Source organism: Colius striatus, chromosome 2 (assembly GCF_028858725.1).
Source record: "Colius striatus isolate bColStr4 chromosome 2, bColStr4.1.hap1, whole genome shotgun sequence".
Classification (NCBI taxonomy): Eukaryota; Metazoa; Chordata; class Aves; order Coliiformes; family Coliidae; genus Colius; species Colius striatus.
The window spans coordinates 93497452-93517944 of NC_084760.1; the positions used below are offsets into that span (position 1 = coordinate 93497452).

At 49.9% G+C, this 20493-nt stretch overlaps 1 protein-coding gene across 1 annotated transcript in view; it reads right to left on the reverse strand.

Moving 5' to 3' along the window:
- Window positions 1–20493, reverse strand: part of ITPKB (inositol-trisphosphate 3-kinase B) — a 72852-nt gene that overhangs the window by 16326 nt on the left and 36033 nt on the right. The window contains exons 3-4 of the mRNA XM_061991526.1: window positions 1704–1803; window positions 856–1069 (exon numbers count right to left, since the gene is read on the reverse strand). Of these exons, the coding sequence (XP_061847510.1) occupies window positions 856–1069; window positions 1704–1803 (314 nt within the window). The remainder of the gene's footprint in view (window positions 1–855; window positions 1070–1703; window positions 1804–20493) is intronic.

Below are 20493 nucleotides of genomic sequence, written 5' to 3' on the forward strand. Positions count from 1 at the left end.
AAAAGATTCCTCCCTCCCACAGAAATCATCAGCTTTTCCAGCAGCACAAGCGTCTCCACCATGTCTGGGCTGTGCCTGAGCCAGCGAAGGGGGTCTCAACCTGCCGTGCCGCTAGCCTGCCGCAGGCCCCGGACCGAGCGGTGGCCCCCAAATGGGCAGCCACCCGGGATTACCAGCTCTGCTCGTGTTTGCTCTGGGACTCCCATGTCATCTGCAGCATCGCTAGCTCAAAAACTGCTGCTGGCCAAGTGGCTGCAGCCTGGGATCTTGGCATATCTGTAGATGGTTCTCAAGGAGGACACGGGTAATGTTGCTCATCTGTTAGGAAACGTTTCAGGAACTTTGCGTGAAAGGCACTGAACTACTAAGCACACACATTCTACCCCCTAAGTGTGCACAGGAGCAAAGGGTGAGCAGAGGAAAGTTTCTCGCTCACCAACGTTGTGCCACTCAAGCGGGTGTTCTTCACCCTTCTGGCACTCTGCACAGGATCACCCACATGTTTTGCTCCCTGCTCCTTGGCTGTGTCGTCCTGCGGCAGAGAGAAGCAGGTTGCCATCCTTGTAAAAGCTACTGTGCCATTCTGGTATTGTCATACCCAGAGTACTGCACCCTTTGCTACACCAAACTGTTCTCCCAGCACATGAGGCAGTCAACAAGCAGACAAGAGCTTAGTGTGTCCTTCCTATACTCTGGCTTCCCCGTGGCTCTCCTCACACTGTTGGCTTAGCTGCTCCTGAAGGCAGGTGAGCCTGGTGTTCTCACTTGTGTGTTTCAGACGGTTTTACCCAGGAGAGGCATTTTCTTTGAACAGCCCATCTTAAAACTCAAAACACCATCCCCAAAGCTGCTCACCTGACCCCCATTTTGCAGTCCATAACGCAGGGGGAGTCAAACTCAGCCAGCAGATCTTCCATCTGGTTGTATCGCTCCCCGTCTTTCACGACATCACCATGGTAGGCAGGAACGTAGGGCTTCAGGACATCGTTCATCAGGCGGTCGAGGCAGCGCTGCTCTGACTCACAGTGCTTCTTCAGTATCCTGCCATTGGCTGCTGCCTTGAAACTACCTGAGGGTGACAAGGGACAACATGGTGCTTGCTTTGGATGGGGAATGATACTGTGCACCAAAACAAGAAGGACAGCCTAACACCTTGGAAGCATCTCCGTTTATACCTGCACCCAAAAGAGTCCCTGCAGGCTGGGACTTAACAAGCTCGGGCTGCCAGACTCACACGTAGTGTCGGAGGTTTATTATAACCAGCAATGTGACACCTCCAACAGGGAACAGAGCTGCCCTGCAGCACCCAACACAGTTGCTTCACAGCCTCTGTGTACCTCACAGTAGGCTCATATTTTTGTCTCTAGGCCCATGTGCACAGTGTCTTTGTGCTGGGCAGCATCCCCTGCTTTGCTGTGGATCAGTAAGAGGGCCTGGGTCGCACCCAAAGGACTCAGCTTTCTGCTGCTGGAGAAAAATAGCAGCAGTAATATCCTACTGGCCCTGGGAGACTGAAAGCACAGAGCACTGCACCTTTGTGTCACCCTCCCTAGCACTTAGGTGTGTCACTCTCCTGGGCTAGAGACGTGGGAGCTGAAACCTGTAACATTTGCGTAGCGGTTAGAAGCAATTCTGGCCAACAACACCCATTAACCTGAGACAACGAAGAGCCTTTCCACCACTCTGCTCCCTGTCATTCCTACCTGCGTGTCCTGCTAGCTGGATCCAAGGATACTTCTTCTTGAAAGACATCACAAATGGGGACCAGTGCACCATGTTCTTGATCTTCCGCCATGATTTGCTCTAAGGAAAAAAAATAAATCACGAAGGTGAATGCAATGTTTTAAGCTTTTGCCGCCTGTAAAGTCACTTCGGGCAGCACGCAGCTGTTCTGGACAGGGGACGAGGCACCCGAGCCAGCACAGGATGGAAGCAAACAGAGAATCTGCTTTTTTCCCATTGTCCTGTGCCAAGCCGGAGCTGTTGGGCCTCAACTCTATACTCAAGAATCACGAGCAACTTCGCTGAAGTGGATGGTGCGTTACAGTGTTGTTCCAGTTGGCCGCTCCCACCGCAGAGGGCCCGGCCATCCCCATTACCTCGTCTCCACTGCAGCAGCGGCAGGGACACTAACCCATCCTTTGGTACCGTGTTAGGACACAGCAGACAGAGCCGAGGAGGGAGCCCGGGACTTCTACCCAGGCACAGAACTCAACTCCCGTGGGGAACGAGCGTGGCTCGCACAAGCGCGCACAGGCTCACCGCCTGGCTTTTGTTCCGCGCTGAAAGGCAGCTGCTTTGTCCATCAAGCTGGCAACCCGCACACGGCTGATCCGCCTGCTTTGGCCCGTCCGTAACTACACTGTAGAGAACAATTCCCTTCTGGCATGTTTTTCAGCAGATAGACGATGCAGAACTATTTACATGACTGCAACGAGGGCTGTGTCAGACATACGAGAGCCTCCTTCGAAGGCTCTTTCCGGAGAGTTTTTCCCTGGATTGTTCTGGGGAACATGCCTCCAGTAAAAGGCAGGGGGACGGCCTCTTATCTCAGCCCCAGAAGGCTACAGCACAAACAAATCAGGCGAACAATATACAACGGTCACAATGGAAAATTGTCTTCTCGCAGGAGCTGTGACAAACAGACAGCACAGCCCTGGCTGCTCCAAGCTGTTGGGTTCAGCTGGAAGCCCACAGATAAATTATCCTCATTTGCTCTGCTCTGAAGGCATGGGAGGGAGCCTTCCAGAAAGCCCAAGTAATCTCTTCCTCGTGTTCAGAGAACGGGCCCCTGTTCCAGTAACGCTTTGCAGACAGGCGGGGAAGAGCCAGCAGCCCCAACTTGAAGTTTGGATGCTTGTCGGGGGTGAACTCACAGCACAGGAATCTGTGCTGGGAACTGCTGACATGTTTAAATGGTCAGGAAGAAGGCAGACAAAGATGTTAGTGTCTAAAGCATGGAAATGTTATTGGGTTACCCCTGCGCCGTGCACCAGTCGCGCCGGCTAGAGGGGACGTGTTGCACTGAGATGCATGGGCTGCCCGCACGCTGGGGACTGGGGCTGGCAGAGGGGAAGAAGAAAGGTCCTTCCTCACCCCTCAGCCTGACGGGAGCAGGGTGACCCTTCCCTGGACGACTGCCTGCAGCCGGGAGCGTCCCGGCGCGTCCTGGCACCGCTACAACAGCAGAGGAGTTTGGCAAGCAGCTGTCCAAGCACGGGGTGACACCGGGCATCCCCTTTGCCCAGCCTCCTCTGTGCTGCAGGTTTGCTCTGCTGCTGGGCTTGCTTGCTTTGGCAGAAGGGTCGGGCAGTTCCCTACCTGACATGAGGATGAATGTTTTTATTTCCAAACAGAGTGCCAGAACTTGTGTGCTTTAGCTGTTCTTTGTTCTCCTTTTGGCAGAGCGCGGCAGGGAAGCGGGGGAGTGTCCCCTCCTTTTGTTTTTAAAATAGTAACATCAGGTCCCAGCTGATGTCATGAAAAAATGGGGGAAGAAAAAGTCTCTGAAGGAGTTTGGACTCCAGATGACTGTGACCCACCTCCTCTAAAACAAGAAGGAGTCCTTCCCCCACTTACAGCACAGCATCATAAGTCACTCAGTCCCAGGAAACATGCCAAGGCAACGCGCCTTCCCAAGCCAAGATTTTGTTTTTCAGTGATTAGAGCTTTATAGCTAAAACCTTGAGGAACTTCAAAGCATAAGTAGAATGAAGGCAAGCTGCCCTGAAAGTAGGGCAAGCCACTCCAGCTTCCCCCTGATGGGGCTTTCCAGGAGTGATGAGCCTGCTCTGGCACTGCTCCCAGCACAGGTAATGGCCTCAAGGCCTCTGGAGACACAGAACACCACAACAACCTTTCTGCTGAGCTGCACAAGGCAGAAAGGCAGCCACTGGGCACGCAACCACATGAGGAATAGGTACCACATCCTAATCCCTTTACATTGAGGGAAATGTTTTCATCCAGGCATCACTTGGTATTGGGCACACCTTTGGCCAGGCATTTCCAGCCCAAGTTTTAAGGACACGTTTAAGGATTTGTTTTATGGAGTCAGGCTTGAGGCAGCTTCATCCATCTCAAGCCACCCCCAGCTTGCTGGAAATAGACTGTGAGGCAAGTTGTTGCCTCCACAGGGTCACTAGCAACTCTACTTGACACAGCCCCTTCCCCTCCTGGCTTCGCAGGGGCAACCACACAGGCACTTGTAGGAGAGAGGAAGGACCCTCATTCCCTCTGCAATTCCTTCAGGAGTCATGTTGGGGTTTTCTTTTATACCTGAGCCCCCTCCAAGTGTAAAGAGGGACAGTTTGCTTAATTGAAACGAAACTCTCCCTTGCCCTCAGCCCATCACACATCACACTGCACAGCCCATTTTGCAGAGCATTGCGAGGTGTACATATCAATACAAAATGAGCAGTTGCTCTGTTGTGGGGGTGCTCAAAAGGTGGTGCGTTTTGCCAGAGGCAAAACTAGTCCCCTAGTAAACCCAGGGACTGCAGCTACCTGGCTTCCTCTGCCTGCTCTGTGAGGCTGCCAATATGCTGCAGAGGAGAGATGAAGGCTGGACCATTAAAGAGAAACACTGGACAATGCTCCCAGCCATCCTGTCACCTCCTTTGCCTGAAGATAACAAAATTCTCCCCAGGTTAAGAGTTGCTCCAAAATGTCATCCTTTGTACCTTCCCTACAGCTTCAAGAGAGAGGTTATATGGCTGTGAAACATCAGCAGGGTCCTTGACAGCCACTGGGGATGGCTAAGAGCTTCCAGCGAGAGGTTTGCATTTGTCCAAACACTGGCATGCGTTCAGACATCTCAAAGGGATTCACCACTCCAGTTTGACTCCACAGGCATGCGCAAGAAACAGCCCCTCTGTGCTCAGCGGGCTGCTGCCTCCCACCCTGCCTGATGCTTTTAATGCACTAAAGGAGTACTAAAGCTAATTATGGTAAAGAAATCTTCTTTAACCCATCCCATGGGGTACCGCAAGGGCATTGCCTACAGGCTCTTCTGCAACTTCAAGTTTATATTTCAAGGAGTTATTTGTGTGTAGGCCGAGGAGCACAGGCACAGCTATACTTACATGCAGGAGTTACCTGCAATAACTCCCCAGACTCAGACTAATAGATTTTTCACCATACTGGAAAGAAAAACTTTGCCAGTGGTGTTACCAAGTGATGCTGTTGAAGGGAAGACACGTGCTCTTCTTGTTTGCCTGCAAGGACATGAGCATGTGGGTTATCACACTGAAAGCCGAGCACGCTTCTAACTCTTTCACATGACCAAAGTCTGTGTCTACTTGAGGCACCCTGACGTCCTCCTCTCCCCCAAATGCAGCTCTGTGGCTGCCTTCCCCCCTAGAAAACGTATGAAGTCATGTTGATTGATTGTTACTGCACACGGATGTTTACTGCATGTAGCCTGCATAAGCAGTGAACAAACACCAAGTGTCTGATGTAATTCAACACTTTTTATTTAAAACCCATTTCAGCATCGGCAAATGCTGGCTGATTAGCTGTTAGGTAGCAGATTATTTAGTGACTCTGGAAATACACTTAGTGAGAAGCGACACTAGTTTCCCTAATAGCCTGCCACATGGAAATGAAGCTGAGCAATTATCAGAACCAACCTGAAAAATGAACTTTAAAGTGTTTCTGCAGCACTCTGCTTCTGCTCCTGTCCTTTTTTTGTTCGCTGCAGAGCACGGTGCCCTGAGCCAAGGGTGGGATATGGGACAGAGGAGTTAAGCCCTCCTAGCAAGAACCCACCACTGATCAGTGGGAGAGGAGTGCTGGGAAAACAATTTTATCTGCTGCATGTTTAACTTTACTTATCTGAAGCTTAAAGCAAACTCTAGGCTTTCCCTATCTGTCAATAGAGCTTCATATGGAAAGAACAACATAGGAGAATTTAGTGCCAACCGAGAAGGTCAGAGGATATACTGTGTTTAATTAGATTAAACAAAAAGTGACTGATGAGCTCAGTGCTCACTGTACATCTTCCCTATAGCATATGGCATTCCTTTAATGTCTCTTTGAAGGAGACGTGCCTTTCTGGGACTGCCTGTTGCCTCCCTTTCCCAGCACGGATGCTGGTGGAACATGACTGGTGTTACTCCCTGTGTGCGGAGACAGCGGGGTGCTCTTCCCTTTCCATGCTCTCAGCCAGAGATAGGCCATAACTGATTTAATCTGCTGAAATTATCATTTCCTATGGTTTTATGGGACCAAACATTCCTGGAAAAAGTGGGAGCTGGACCTGCATTTCAGTGCTTCTTATTAACTAGAGCATGCACCGTTACAGGCGAGATTATGCAGCTGAGGTAGGGGATGGAAGAGTGGGAGCACCGTTAAATTAACAATTTTCCCAGTTCTGAAAGGAATTGCAGCCCCTTTATCCCAGGAAGTTCCTGAAATAGCCTAGGATTAGAAGAGATGGAGGAAAACTATGAGGAGATGGTATTGCCACCAATGTCCACTGCTTCCACAGCTTCAATGGAGTTGCTTACAGCCCAGGGACTTGAGTGAGTGCCACCTTGGCTCTCCCTTCACTCTGGGGAAAGCCCCACTCACACTGACATTCAATCATCCTTGTCAATCCCTGCAGAACTCAAAGACCTGGGTGGTGTGGCCAGGCAGCCCCACCAGCACATCCCCAGCTGCCTGGCCATCGCCAAGCGCAGCGGCTGAGGAGAGGCCCTGTGCCCAGCACTCTCGCTCGCTCCTCGGGTGCTGAGGTGGCTCCCCACTCTCCCGTGGGGACAGTGCGGGTGGGAGGAGCAACAGGCCCTCTCCACTCTTCACTTTCAGTTCCAGCTCTTCCAAAAGCAGAAGTACACCCGCACTGCTGCAATGCCAAGGGACCCTGTGGGAAGGGGCTTACAGCACAGCTCAGAAGGGCTCTGGGATGTTTTGCTTACAAGTAGGAGGGTCAAGTCACTCCTCATGTCCCGAGCCTTGCTGGTTTAAAAAACAACTCAGTGCGCAGCTGAGAAGGGCAGGTTTTGTGCCAGAGAGCCCTCTTCCTCAATAACTGAATAAGTGGGGGGAGTGTTTGGCCACAGAGTTCACTCTGTGTCAGCCCACCCCACAGCCACGCACAGGCTGCCAAGGAAAAAGAGGCCATTTAGTTTTCCACGTTTAAAAGAATGAATGTGTTTTCTTTTGGTCTTTAAAAAGTAGTTAAGGTTTCCCTAGTGATGATTGTTTCCCTTGACTGGGAAAAACCTTGTCACTGCAGCAGTGGCAAGGAGGCCAGCTTTGTTCATTGTGCTGGGCGCTGGGCACAGAGGGCGGCGGGGCAGAGCTGGCAGGTACCACAGGGGATGCCTCCTCCTGGCACATCCTGGCATGTGGGGGCCTGAAATGCAGGATCCTGGCCAAAAACCTTCCCGTGACGTGCTCCAGAGTGCTGTCATTCACATGGTGCAGAGCTGAGGTTATGCTTTGCCTTGAACTTCAACCTCTGTCCAGGCAGCAACAAAAAGAGCCCAGGGACTGCTTCAGCATGCACCAAGCTGCAACCACGGATCCCAATGCTGGCAGCAAGTAACAGCCCATATTTTAAATCATCTTCCTTCTATGCAAACTCCCCTCGTCTTCATCGATGCATTTGCTCCTGTACTGCACAGAGGCTAAATAGCCTCATTTTGGCCAGAGGAGCAGCTCACAACGGGAGGGCTTTGGATCAGTGGGCATTTTCTGGTTTAGTCACACGAGGCATTTAATAAAAATTTCAGCAGCTCCCCAAAACCTGGCAGAGGCAACGTCAGTAAGGCTCCCAGGGCTGTTGTTGAGGAAAGATAAAGACCAACAACAGACTTCACTCAAGTCAATATAAGGAAATACGGTTTGATGAAAGGCACTTCTGAGTGTCTAGGAATTCTAGTCCACACCCCCAAGCTCCGCTAGCTAGATTATTTTGATGGTTGGGGTGTAGAAGCTCCTGCTGGGGCACAGGAGCTTCTGCTACTTTCCAAGATCATCATCTCGTTTAGAGAGAGGAAAAAAAGCTAATATGTGCATTATGTGTTTCACTTCAGATACTTTGCTTTTCAGAATAGTCTCATTTTAACCAGCATGGATTTTGCCTCTCTCAGGAGAGAAGCCACTCCCCTCTGGCTTTGTGAGGAATGCCCTTTTCTCCACTGAGACCAGAGATCAGTCTCATCAAGACCAAAGATCTGGGGTAGGGTGTCACAAGAGATAAAGCTCCTGCCTTCTGTGCTGACTGCAAGAGATCGGCATGTGCGATACAGGAGCCTCAGTAAAATCGCCTGAAAGCCAGGAACATCTGCTCAAATCATAGAAAAAATATTCCACTGTATTGGAAAAAACACGGGAGCTTGTTGCAGGCTCCCTCTTCCTGCTTGTGATGGAGGCGAGGAGAATTTGAAGCAGCAAAGGCAGATGAGTGAGCAGCAGTCCTTCAGTCTGACCTCCCCTATCACAATGGAAGGAAACGGAGCACTGTGGGAGCCAGCTGCAAGGAAGGCGCCCATCGTGTCTAAGGACGTTTGCAACCTTCTCACCCCAAAAGCACAAGTAGAGCACAGGAGCAGCATGAGATCCAAGTCAGTGCCATGCTTAAGAGTTAATGGCTATGGAGAGGAGAGGCAGCGTTAGGCCTCTGTGTCTAATTCGGCTACGAAGGAAAGAAAACAAAAAAGCACAAGTGAGAGAGTGAAAGCAAAGCTTGCATTGGAACTCAGAGTAACTGAGCCTCAAAGCTCTGGTTGTCTCCGTGAGGCAATTCTCCTGATGGAGAGCCTTTACTTCAGTAAAGCTGAAAACCTCTTAATGCAGATGAGCCATAACTGACTTTCCCATAAAGCTGGCTGAACTATCAATTGCCAGCATTATACACATTCAGCCTACTTTCCTGAGTGGGAACCGATCCAGATCTCTGGAAACGTATTTGTTACTCATTAAGCACACACAAATCAGGCTTGTTAAGCAATTTTCAGCTTGGAGAAGATAAGTGAATAATTCAGAAAGAGCTAATCCCTTTTGGTGGACTGCTCCTTAAGCCTCACAGTGTTTCTTCCCCAGCAAGCAGCGAGATTTCAAAAAGCCAGCAGATTATAAAAATACTTGCTGGTAGCCAAAAGTGGGCCTCGGTGAACTGGCTGATGATTAGAGGCCCGGAGTGCTGCGGCCCATCTGTGCAACATGGCGGTGCACAGAGCCACAGGCAGCCAGAGCAGGCGTCCAGCTGAGAAACACCATGTGCTGTCCAAAGACGTGACCCTGTATCAGGGAACCTGTCATCAGCTGTGATGGAAACCGCTCTGCTTCCATCTGGACGCTTGTGTTTGATCCCTATAGCAGTTTTAGAGTATTCACCACTGCCTTTCTGGTTCAAAATGTCATTTCTGCTTGTCGGTGCCTCTACCAGCACAGCACAAGTTGGGGATGTGGGCTCCCCTGCCCTCTGAGACTAGAAGACGTGTCCTTCTCGACACCAAACAACTGCATCGGTCTCTGGTTGCTTGAAGTCCAGCTCAGCCGCCTAAAGGCCAGGGCTGCAGTTTAAGATACATGAAGAAATTAAAGTCCTAAAGGTCACAACCACCTAAAGGTGAGCAGTGGTTTGGTAGGGCATAGCCTTCCTGCCAGAAACAACCTTCACTCAAGAGCTGTGCTCTCACACACCAGGGAGGAGGGAGAGGAGCTGCAGGCTTTGCCAGGTCATTCCGAGATGTGGCCCGGATCCCTGGCTCCTTTGGAAAGGGACGTCCTTGGCACAGGACATGTTGGAAAGCAAGAGAGATGCTCAGATCAGCAGGAGATGGTAAAGTCCCAATTATTTCCAATCTGGCTTATTTAGACTGGTAGATACATTCAACAGGACGTGGGTGTCAAATGGCTTCTTTTACAAATTGAAAGCAAGTTTTAGGAGTTTAAACCAGAATGCTAAATTTACAGTTTGCTTTGAGGCGTTTTGGGCCAGACACCAAACACAGAAGCAATATCAATGAGAGGAACACAGCAGCTTCTAAAACTTGTTCTTTCAGACCGATTTCTTTCTGTCTGCTTTAGGAGGCAACCCAGAAATCTTAGGACTGGACTAGCATGCTCTCTGACATGGGCCATGAGCTGAAACACCCGGAGCTCATGCCCCCAAACAACAGAGATGTAGATGGACTGACTTTTTAACAGGCAGGGTAGACACGGGCCAGACAGCTCAGCCACTGGTTTCCAGTGCTGTTATAGCTATCTGAAGTATTTCCTCTGGCATTAGCACGGAGGGCATTGATACAGACACTGTAAACATAATACCCTAGGAGCACAATGCCCACGAGCACTGACGATGCACAAGCAAGGTCATGCAAAAGCCATGCCATGTCATGCAATGAGGCAATCTGCAGGTGAAGGTGGATGAGAAAGGTCTGGCTTTTAGACTTGAGCTGTTCTGTTGCTGAAATCCCCATCAGTTCACACTGGTCTTGGATACAGAAAACATCTGCACTGCTGTCCCCTTGCCCTACCCACTCATGGAGTTAGCTCACCGCTCTTCTGCTGTTTGACCGTAAGTGAACTTCACCTTGTGCAAGACATGAGAGAGAAATGCATCCCTCCTCTTTGAGCAAGTGAAATGTTCAGATGTGTTTTAAGTGCCTCTGGGTGGAGTGAGAAGGCAGAGATGGAAGAGAAGAAAAAAATGGCCAGGCTACAACTGCAGTAATTTGTTTAGAATAGAAATTTTTTAAAATTAGTCATAAACCCTGAAGTACCCACATTTACTGGGGATATGAAGTGTAAAAAGTTGATTTAGAAGAGCAGTTACAAGTTTCATAAACATGACTAAACTCTAAAGCTGAATGTTCAACAGGCGTGACCTTTTAATTCTCCTTTAAATCTGTTTAGCACTTCTCATTTGTGTTTGGAGTCCCTCAAGTTTGGATAGCACTTTGATGATTTAAAGTATTATTTAGAGTTTTATTGTCTCTCCTGCTTTGGAGCTGGGACCGCAAATGCTCTGCTAAGTGGCTGAGAAGAATTTCTGCTCAGAGAGCTGCTGGGAGCACCAGCATGCCTCACTCACAGCTCCCCAGGACCTCCAATATGCTGCCATAGGACAGGCTCTTTTTCCCAGGCAGCTCCTAGATATAATAAGCAACCAGGAGAAACTCCTCCAGGAGTGGAAATGCAGTTTGATGTTCTTTGGTTTCAGATCCTTACAGGAGTGTATTAGAAAGAAGTCTCTGCCCAGAGAGAGGCAATGCAAGCAGCCAGGCTGCTGCAGATGCATGCTGGAGCTGCACACACCTCCCGTGCCATACAGCATCCTCCTGCAGCTGCAGATCTGCTGCACACACACCGTGCAGTGCCCAGAGCATCACCCAGGGTGATTTCACTCAGCGACTGAAGGGTTTCTCTTGAGTGGGAGGCCTGGCTTGGCAGCACTGGTCTTAAAACAGTGCTGAGCCCAAGTACTACTTAAAAAGAGTGATCTAGACCCAAAGGCAAAGGAAGACTTGTGACAGTCACTGTGCACCCATGCACTAGTCCCTCTGTGTGCTGCAAGGTGATGCGCAAGCAAGGGCAGTGCAGATCAGCTTTTACAGCTCTCAGTATCTGCTCCTCCTGGCACCAGGGCTTGTGGGCACACGTGGGGCTTCTCTCCACCAGAATGAGACCAGCAGGAGTTTGTCATGGACTGCTTACGTGCCCAGTTCGTGGGCACCTTGGAGACTTTCTCCTTCGCCAGCTTTCTGGCTGCACTGTCTCAAATGGGTCCAGGAAGCACAAACCTTGCACTTTAGGAGAAGCTGCTCACAAGGATTCCTTCCTCACTGGGCACACCACTAGAAGTTGTGCTGAAGCCAGGGGCTCCCACAAGCACAAACTAAACTAAAGGCCAAACTAATTACAGAGCTTTTAAACACCTTCAAACACCGAGCATGTCACACACTCAGCTGCTCATTCCCGATTCCCCCTACGGCAGCGTTGGGCTGTGAACAGTGAGCAAACCTTCATGGATTTCAGCCAGATTACCCTGTTCCCGGCCCAAGCTTTGCCCCTGTTCCCTCAGGCAGGGTGCTTGTCACCGCCACTCCCAGGAGCAGGCTCACCCAGCCTGGTGAGGACAGGTGGGTGGCACAAGCTCAGCAGAGCGAGACAACCGGCTGTGCGTGGTTGCCTGTCACACCATGCAGGTAGGACTAACCTTGGAGAACAGGACGGAGGGAGGGATTCATGTCAGCAGCACACGACAGGTCCCCCTCAGCCCAGTGCAGCAGCAGGTCTGACAGCAAGCAGACCCCAGCGCAGCACTGATAGTAATCTTATCCTTGGCTTTATTTTCAGAGTTAAAACCTCCCGCTCGCCCCTCAGCCATTTTAGTTATGAGTCACCGAAAAAATGCCAGCTTTAGCGAGGCAGCTCGACTTCTGCAGGGTACATACCTCCAAAGCCAACGTCCTGCCACGCCTGCCCACTGCCAGAGCATCCGAGGAGCATGCGGTGCCAGCTGGGCAGCCCTGAGCCGGAGAAAGGCCAGCGGGGCGAGGCAAAGGGAAGGAGCCGTCAGAGCATCAGGCAAGGAGGTTTCTTGCCAGCCACGAGCCACGGATGTTTCCTAGGCTGCTCGTTTTGCGCTGCCTTTGAAGCCTTTGCATGGAGCCGGCAAACCCTGCTGCACCCCGGCACACCCCGGAGCCCTTTGGGAAAGGGACAGGATCCTCAGGGACGTGCACAGGGTTACCCAACCCTATATCCTGGTGTTGCACGTGGGGTTGGATTTTCCAACCCAACCACGTGCTGACACGCAGGGGTGGGGCGGGGGAAGTTAAAAAAAAAAGGATCTCAGCAGTTAACTCCTAAGAAATTGAGGAAAAAACCACGCTGCTCCTATGTAAATGGTCTTGATTTCCCATGAGGTGAGGCATGCAACGCCACAGAGATGTCAGCTGGGGGGATGCTGAGCTTTTGGTGGAAAGAGGAATAGAGAGGTTAGCAAAGAAATGTGCTGCTTCAGCACACGTTTACAGCCTTTCACGGGGTGCCGGGGAGGAAGAGGTTTCTCAAACTCAAAAGGGAAATCCTTGTCTGAAACAGGAAAATGTAACTTTCTTTTGAGCATTAATAGTGGAAAATGGCCTCTGCAATGGCTGGTGAATCCTTGGGCATGCAGTGGGGAGAGGATGCTCGGGAAGAAACACCCTGCCCTGCTGATGGCTCACTTGGGACCCCAGATAACCCTAGGGGGCCGAAGATGGCACAAGCACAAGGGGGAAGACGTTAAGGTTTTGAGGGGGCATCTGCTTGGACAAGGCAACAGCAGACTTGTTGAGTGCCCTAAGGCATCCCCCAAAACCCCAGCATCCCCCTCCCCAGACACAGGAAGAGAAGGTCTGAATACCACAGGGATGCTGGCAACGCATCAGATGCATACAGCATCACCCAAGCATGACCCAGGCAATTCAGGTTCATCATTTATAAAGAGAGATATGATTGCTTCTGTTACTTTTTTTTAAAGTGAAATTGTATCTAAACTAAACATTTGAAAGAGGTTATATTTAAGGCGAGCGGCACGATACGCTGTTCACGGACACAGCCCCAGTGCCACTCCCCAGGTACTGATTTAACAAGCAGGGGCTTCTTGCTGAGCTGCAAGACTGCAATATCCTTTAAAGATGTGGAGATCATGGGTTTCGTATTAAAATCCAGACAGTCTTTCTCAGAACAGCGCTGTTATGGTTGAAGAGGATGCTCAAGCCACTTTCTGGTCCAAAAAAGGACAAGAGGATGAAAGGTGGTTATATCTAGGCATATAATCGAGGGCACAGGCAGAAGCGAGACAATGAAGCCATTACAAACATGGGTGTAGCAAAGCCAGAGGTTAGCTCATTGTGTCTTAAGACTTTCTAAATATATTTTGTCATGTGGGAAGAGCACGGGAGAAGCAAAATGAATGTAGGGAAGGTGCCTGATTCTCCAGACAACTGGGTTTTCAGCAAGGCACAAGCCCACGATCTCTGAGGCTGCGTCTGTGGGCAGCAGCCGCTTGCCGAACTCCTCCTGCTGCAGGCGACTATGTTTAGCTTCTCTTAGAGGCTGCGGGAAGCAGAAGAGGAGGTAGAAAAACTTAGTCATCTTCTCCCCTCAGACATCTTGCTGTTCATTTACTTCAGCAGCACACGAAACACTTAGTCACTTCGTCTCCAACAGGCTTTCTCTGATTTTATTTTTCCAACTCTAAACAAAAAAGAAAAGAGGAGGTTCCTTCCCACATAAGCAGCCAGTGGAGGAGGAGGCTGGGAGGAGTGAGCAGCGAGCAGCCACGACTTCGCCTCACAGCTCAGACGGCTGCTGCAGACACCTAGGAGAGTGTTTGCAGGGTGCAGGAGGAGAGACAGCAGGCGCTGCATTTCCTCTCGCTCGCTGACAGCTCGATTGAAGATGCTTCAGCAAGCCAAGGTGCAAAGCATCCTCCGCTGCCTGCCGAGCTGAGATCTGCTTCGTGCCCCTCTACACACAGCTGGTACCTGCTCTCACAGTAAAATCATCTGCAGTGTTCTAACACACCGCTCACGCTCCAAGTGTTTTCCTGCAGAAAGGCAAAAGAAACCTTGCCACCTAAACCACAGGTTCAGCTTGGATGTCCTCCATTCTCCAACCCAGAAATACCAATGTCAGAGCAACACTTCCCTTCAGGCTGATTTTAGTAAGCCAACTATATCTCTTGAATTGAAGGAGTCCTTAAGGCTAGACACTTTTGCCAAAACTGGCTTGCTCCAACAGTGCTGTAGGAAAACTCAGGACAGCTGATGTCCTTCCAAACTCCTCTGGCTCTTTGAGAGCACAGAGGGCCCCTGGCACTGTCCCTTCCACCAGCGAGTGCGGGCCCTTCGCCTGCAAAATGCAGGCACCAGCACTGCACCTGAACCTGAAAGGGCAGAGCACAAACAACAGTAAGAAACAAAAAGCCTCTGAATGCAAGCACCTCAAAGGGTCTGAGGACAGGAAGGCAATCCCCACAACCCGTCCTCTTCCCCCATCAGAGAGCAAACCCACCGGTGTGGCAGTAACCCGGCGCATTTCACAACTGACTCGGGATGGGTGTTTTGGAGGGCTCAGAAGGCATCCAGATGGCTCAGGGCTTCCTGTTGCCTCAGCTTTACTACAAAGCAACATAAATAGGTCTTCATTCTATTTTGATGTTTAGTGCTGTACAGCAAAACATGCATTGTGAACCTAAAAATAGGAAATGCTGTGGAAGCTTTGAAGAAATTCAGCTTTTTTCCTGTACTGATACAAACCCAGCAGCCGAGTGCCAGATGCCTCTGTCCCGCTTTGAAGACCGATGAAATTCTTTGCAATGCTCATAAATTACTGCTTTGTTAGCACCCGGCAAGCTCCAGCAGCGCCAGCAAACCCTGGTATTTCCTTCTTCGCCCTCGTAAGGAGAAGTGGGGGGGAAAGCTTAATGCTACATTTCATCCCTGCGCGAAGACGGACAGTCCCGCACGCCTATCGCCGAGCGCAGGCGGAGGTTGCTAAGACACCCGCTGACGCACAGCCGGGCCACACTTCTATATTTTTCCATTACATGGTGCTGAAGCTTGCAGAGCAGGAGGTAGGTTTCTTGAGCGAGCTATCGAGAGCTCAGCAAGAGACGGCGGGACCCTGCAGGGCACGGCTGGGTGCCGCTTCACACTAACTCTGAACCAAGGAGCGCACGATGGAGCCAGGCGCCTGACTCACTCAGAATCAACATGCCCACGCTTTCAGATCAAGCTTGGAAACAGGGCACACCTACTACTACACTTCTCGGAGTGCTAGCGTAGAAAAGCTGAGGTGTCCCAAGCAGAGCGAGGTGTGGGTACAAAACCAAGAATTCCTGGTGGCTTCCCCCAGGGAGCACAGCGGTGACTCCTGGGGGAGGATGCACTGGCACAGCCCTCACTCCAAAGTGTGACATGCGGTACCTGGATGTGCTGGGGCGAGGGCAATGTGGCTCTAACAGCACAGGCACTGTTGCCAGTCCCTTTACTGGAGTCCCTTTACTGGAGTCCCACTTGCAGAGAGACGCCCACCCCACTGCTGTGCTATTATCCCCAGGGGCTCAGTGCACGCTTGGGGCAGACCTCTGCCTTGCAGCATGGATGGAAAACAGCAAGCAGAGTCTAAGCAGCCACAGCCTCAGCAAAAACTTGACCCAATTCAGGAGCAGCCACTTGCCATAAGGTCCCTCCCATCTTTGGTGGCCGTAAGTCAGATCTCTCCAGGAGACATTCATCTTAGTTCATGGCCTGATTTTAACATATCCCCAGCACCGAGATTCCTCTCCCCCTGCTCCTCTCACCGGTGCTGGGTGCTCACAACCATGAAGGTGGTCCCTCAAGCAGCAGCTCGGGGCAGCAGCCTGCTCACCTTCTGCAGAAAGCCAGCACTATGTGACACCTCTGGTCACACCTTATCTATCTCCCACAGCGGCTCAATGCCGACCAGAGTTATGAGCTATTAAAAGCCAACACATACAGCAATTTATATGTTTTTTAAGTTTCCCAGAGCCTTGGAGATGGGCAACTGGGGACCATCAAGCCAGCCTTTGGGCATACCAATTACAAATACAGCTCAAACATTTTAAAATATGGAAGATGCCTCCCTAGAAGTCCAACTAACTGTTGAACTGTTTTACACATCTCCTCACAGTATAAATTCATCGTGACAATTCAGGATTATCACTTTAGGGTTAGAGTCTCCTCCACTTTTCAGTTATTGTGCTGTGTCTGCAACCCTGTTTCTGCCTCCCTGATGTGGGCAGAAGCAGAAATCTCAGTGTTTTGTTCCTGTTCAGGAATCTCCTGCCCTGCAGGGTTAATTTATGCACCACTTTGGGGTGTACAGTGCAAGTATCAAGGGACAGCAGCTGAAATTGCAAAGCTACCCCACTTAGCAGAGTGCTGGCTCACAGCATGAAAATCCTGTCCTTAAGAGTCAAGGATCAGCAGACAGGTGTAGAACTAAAATATTAGTTTAGATAATATTTTTTTCCTAAAGTAAAAAAAGGGGGGAAAAGAAAGGAAAGGAAAGGAAAGGAAAGGAAAGGAAAGGAAAGGAAAGGAAAGGAAAGGAAAGGAAAGGAAAGGAAAGGAAAGGAAAGGAAAGGAAAGGAAAGGAAAGGAAAGGAAAGGAAAGGAAAGGAAAGGAAAGGAAAGGAAAGGAAAGGAAAGGAAAGGAAAGGAAAGGAAAGGAAAGCCTTAGTAATATCTTTGCAGAAGTCATTGTTAGTTTACATGTATTTACATGTACAAGCCCCCGAACTGCTGCTGTTGTTGGTCAGGAATGGAAGGAAGCTAAGGAAAGGCACCTATGGGATGATCCCTAGAAGTTCCCCCTATCTTCCTTGGAGATTCCCCAGCTGAAAAACAAGTCCAGCTCCCCACAGAAAAAGGGCTGAGACTTTCATAGTCTCAAATTGAATAGTACCAAGATCAACTAAAATCACAAGGTACAGATTCACAGAATGGTAGGAGTTGGAAGGGATCTCTACAGACCATCCAGTCCAACCCCCTGCTAAAGCAGGTTCACCCACATCAGGTCATGCAGGAACGTGTCCAGGCAGGTTTTGAAAGCCTCCAGAGAGGGAGACTCCACACCCTCCCTGGGCAGCCTGTGCCAGGGCTCCCTCACCCTCACAAGAACGAAGCTTTCCCCAGGCTAAACAGTTAGCACTGTTTGGAGAACTGTTTGACCTGTGGAGGATGAGACCTAATATTTTACTGCAAAGTCACGACAACGTGCAACAGCACATGTCTGTCAGGGCCTGTAGGTGATGTAATGTTACAGGCTCCCCAGCATTACAAGGAATGAGGAGAGATATGCAGCAGATAAGCTGTCCTGCTTTACAAATGTCAAGCTACTAATAAAATCTGTATTTGCATTTTTGCGCAAGATCATTTTGGATTCACTGTTGCTTCACCTGCATAACCACCAACACCCTCAGTATGAAGAACAAGTAGCTTGAAGAACAAGCTACTGAGGAGAAAGTGGCATTCCCAATTCTCCAGCTATAGGAATCGCTGAAAAAGTTTCATGTGCTTCCTCTTACAGCTGACAAAGCTCTTCCCACTGTGGCCACCACAAGATGTCTGTGTCCCAGTGACAGCAACACGAGTGGAGGAGGCTCACAGCCCCTTGCTCATGAAACCCAGGCACTACATAGCTAACTAGGGACGTGTCCTCACGCCAATATCAGAGAGAAGGATTCATTTCCTTTGAGCCAGCATCTCTAAGATGGCCGAGCAAAACTGTTGCCAGCCCTCTTCCTGCACATGGGCCCTGGGCCAAGAGTGCAATTGCCAGCCCAGGGTTAGCTACCAACTGTACATCAGCACTTGCAGAGCTCTGCACAGGAGCTATGCAAATATTATGGCTAAATCCTCTCCTTTCCTTACCACAAATGTAATTGTCTGTGTGAAGACAGTGCACTTTGCTAGGGACTGCTTGGGCCCTTACCTCAGCTCACGCACCCCTGTGTGATGGGAAGGCAGGGACCCTCAGCACCCCGCTGTGCCACCAACATCAGCCCATCTCATGAGGGCAGATGTAAAAACCCACCTGTAACTGGTCTTGGCCAGGCAGTGGTACCATAGACACAGCAGAAGAACTCAAACCCCATAAACAGAAGTATTTCATCTTGACCAACACACGGGGGCACAGGTCTGTCCCTCTCATGCAGTCATGGGAGGGCCATGGCGCAATTAGGTGGAAGGTGTTCTATTTTATTTAGCTGATAAACAACTGTAAGCTTTTATAGGTCACTACAGTGAGTTGTTCTGGAATGGAAAAGTTTGTATGCTGGAAATAGTGTCTCACTAATTAGATATTTTTAACAGCCAGGGTGTTACAGGTACAACACCTCTTGATGAGGTGATTATTTGTGACAACCGCTGCTGTGCCAGACAACAACGAAGTACTCAGAAGTCAGTGACTAGCACACCACGGATAGTGACTAGATTAGAGGAGGGTGGAAGGGGAAATGTTGGGTTTCTGTAGAGGGCTGTAGTTAAAAAAAGGGTCATTGAAAGTATCTGGAAAGTGACAGCTACACCAAGCACCTAACAGTCTCCTTTGGGCCTGTTAATTTCAGTTCAAGCAGCTTCAAAGGAAAAGGAGCAGAAATAATCACAGAACCAAGTATCTGGACAAAATCAGGAGGGGAGCTGCAGCCACGTTTCAGTGCACACAGCCAATGCTGGAATCTGGGACTGGCAGCAGAGCTCACCATGTGGGCTCTCAGTCTTATGCTGAAAGCTTCAGATGCAGTGGGACAGGTAATGCACGTGGGGCACGCTCCTTTGCTTCACAGCACCGTCGCTTCCTTAGGTCAAGAAGAGGACAACAGAAAAAGTTGTCTACTCCTCTGAGGGACTCATTTTGAGAGCTGGATTTAGTGAGTCAGACCTGGGTCTTGTTCAGTCTCCTGGTCTCACTGGCAAATACACATACACAAAAAACAAACCCTCTCTTCAGACAAGCCTGCCCTTTGTACACCAGACTGCATTCAGGTTGCATGGGGCCCCTCACCACTCCTGTTCGGCACTTGGACCACGGTGGGAAGGCTGTAATTTGGAGAATCCATGCTGACACAGAAGAGCAACTTGCACATTGAGAGCACAAGGTAAATTTGCCTCTGGATGAGTTTCCCTTTGCAGAGCCCCATTTGAACAACTTTCTGGAGCCACAAAACATGTCTGTAACTTTTAAAGCACTGAGGTGCATTGCCTAGCTGTAATTGAACCTTGTAATAGTTTTGACCCATGTAAATGAAACCCACAGGGGCAACTTGTGCCTTTCAGCCCTGAGAAAGAACAGCCATTCCAGGAGAGCATCCTATGGTCAGGAGTCACTAACACCTCAATAAGGGGAAGGACGACAGAAAGAAGTGGAATAAAAAGACTTAAGTGAAAGTCTGTCCTAGAGCTCAGGGTTTAAGCTTTGCTCTTTGAGTGGCTGCAGACAACGGTTGTTGCATGCATTTGCTGCACACTTCCTCAGTTGCACACAGTGACTGAGTTAATACCATAGTTGTGATTATTCAAATTAAAATGGCATTTCAATCAGAGACACTCCATGCACTGTGCTATGTCCTTTGTGTATACATGATGAAAGATATTTCCCTCCCTGATCCATTCCTATCCTGCATACACAGTGTTTGCTTCTCCCTCTTCTCATTTTCTGCTGGGCAGACACCAGAGACTTGCTCGGCACCTTGCTGTGGCCGTATCTTGCAATGGAGAGATCCACCCAAGAGCCAGATGCTGACTGCATCCCAGAGACCCATGCCTTGTGTGGCCCTGTGCAAGCAGGCTGTGATAGCGTGCCCAACAGCCAGCTAGCTCCCTCTCTGGTTCACCAGCAGCCAGAATTTGCTGTACTATCACTCTGGCACACTCCTTCCTTGGCAATTCAGGCCAGAACTAAATTTTTCCACTGAGACACGTAAACAAAGACTTTGCTTTTTCCCCTGTAACAAAGTTTAGC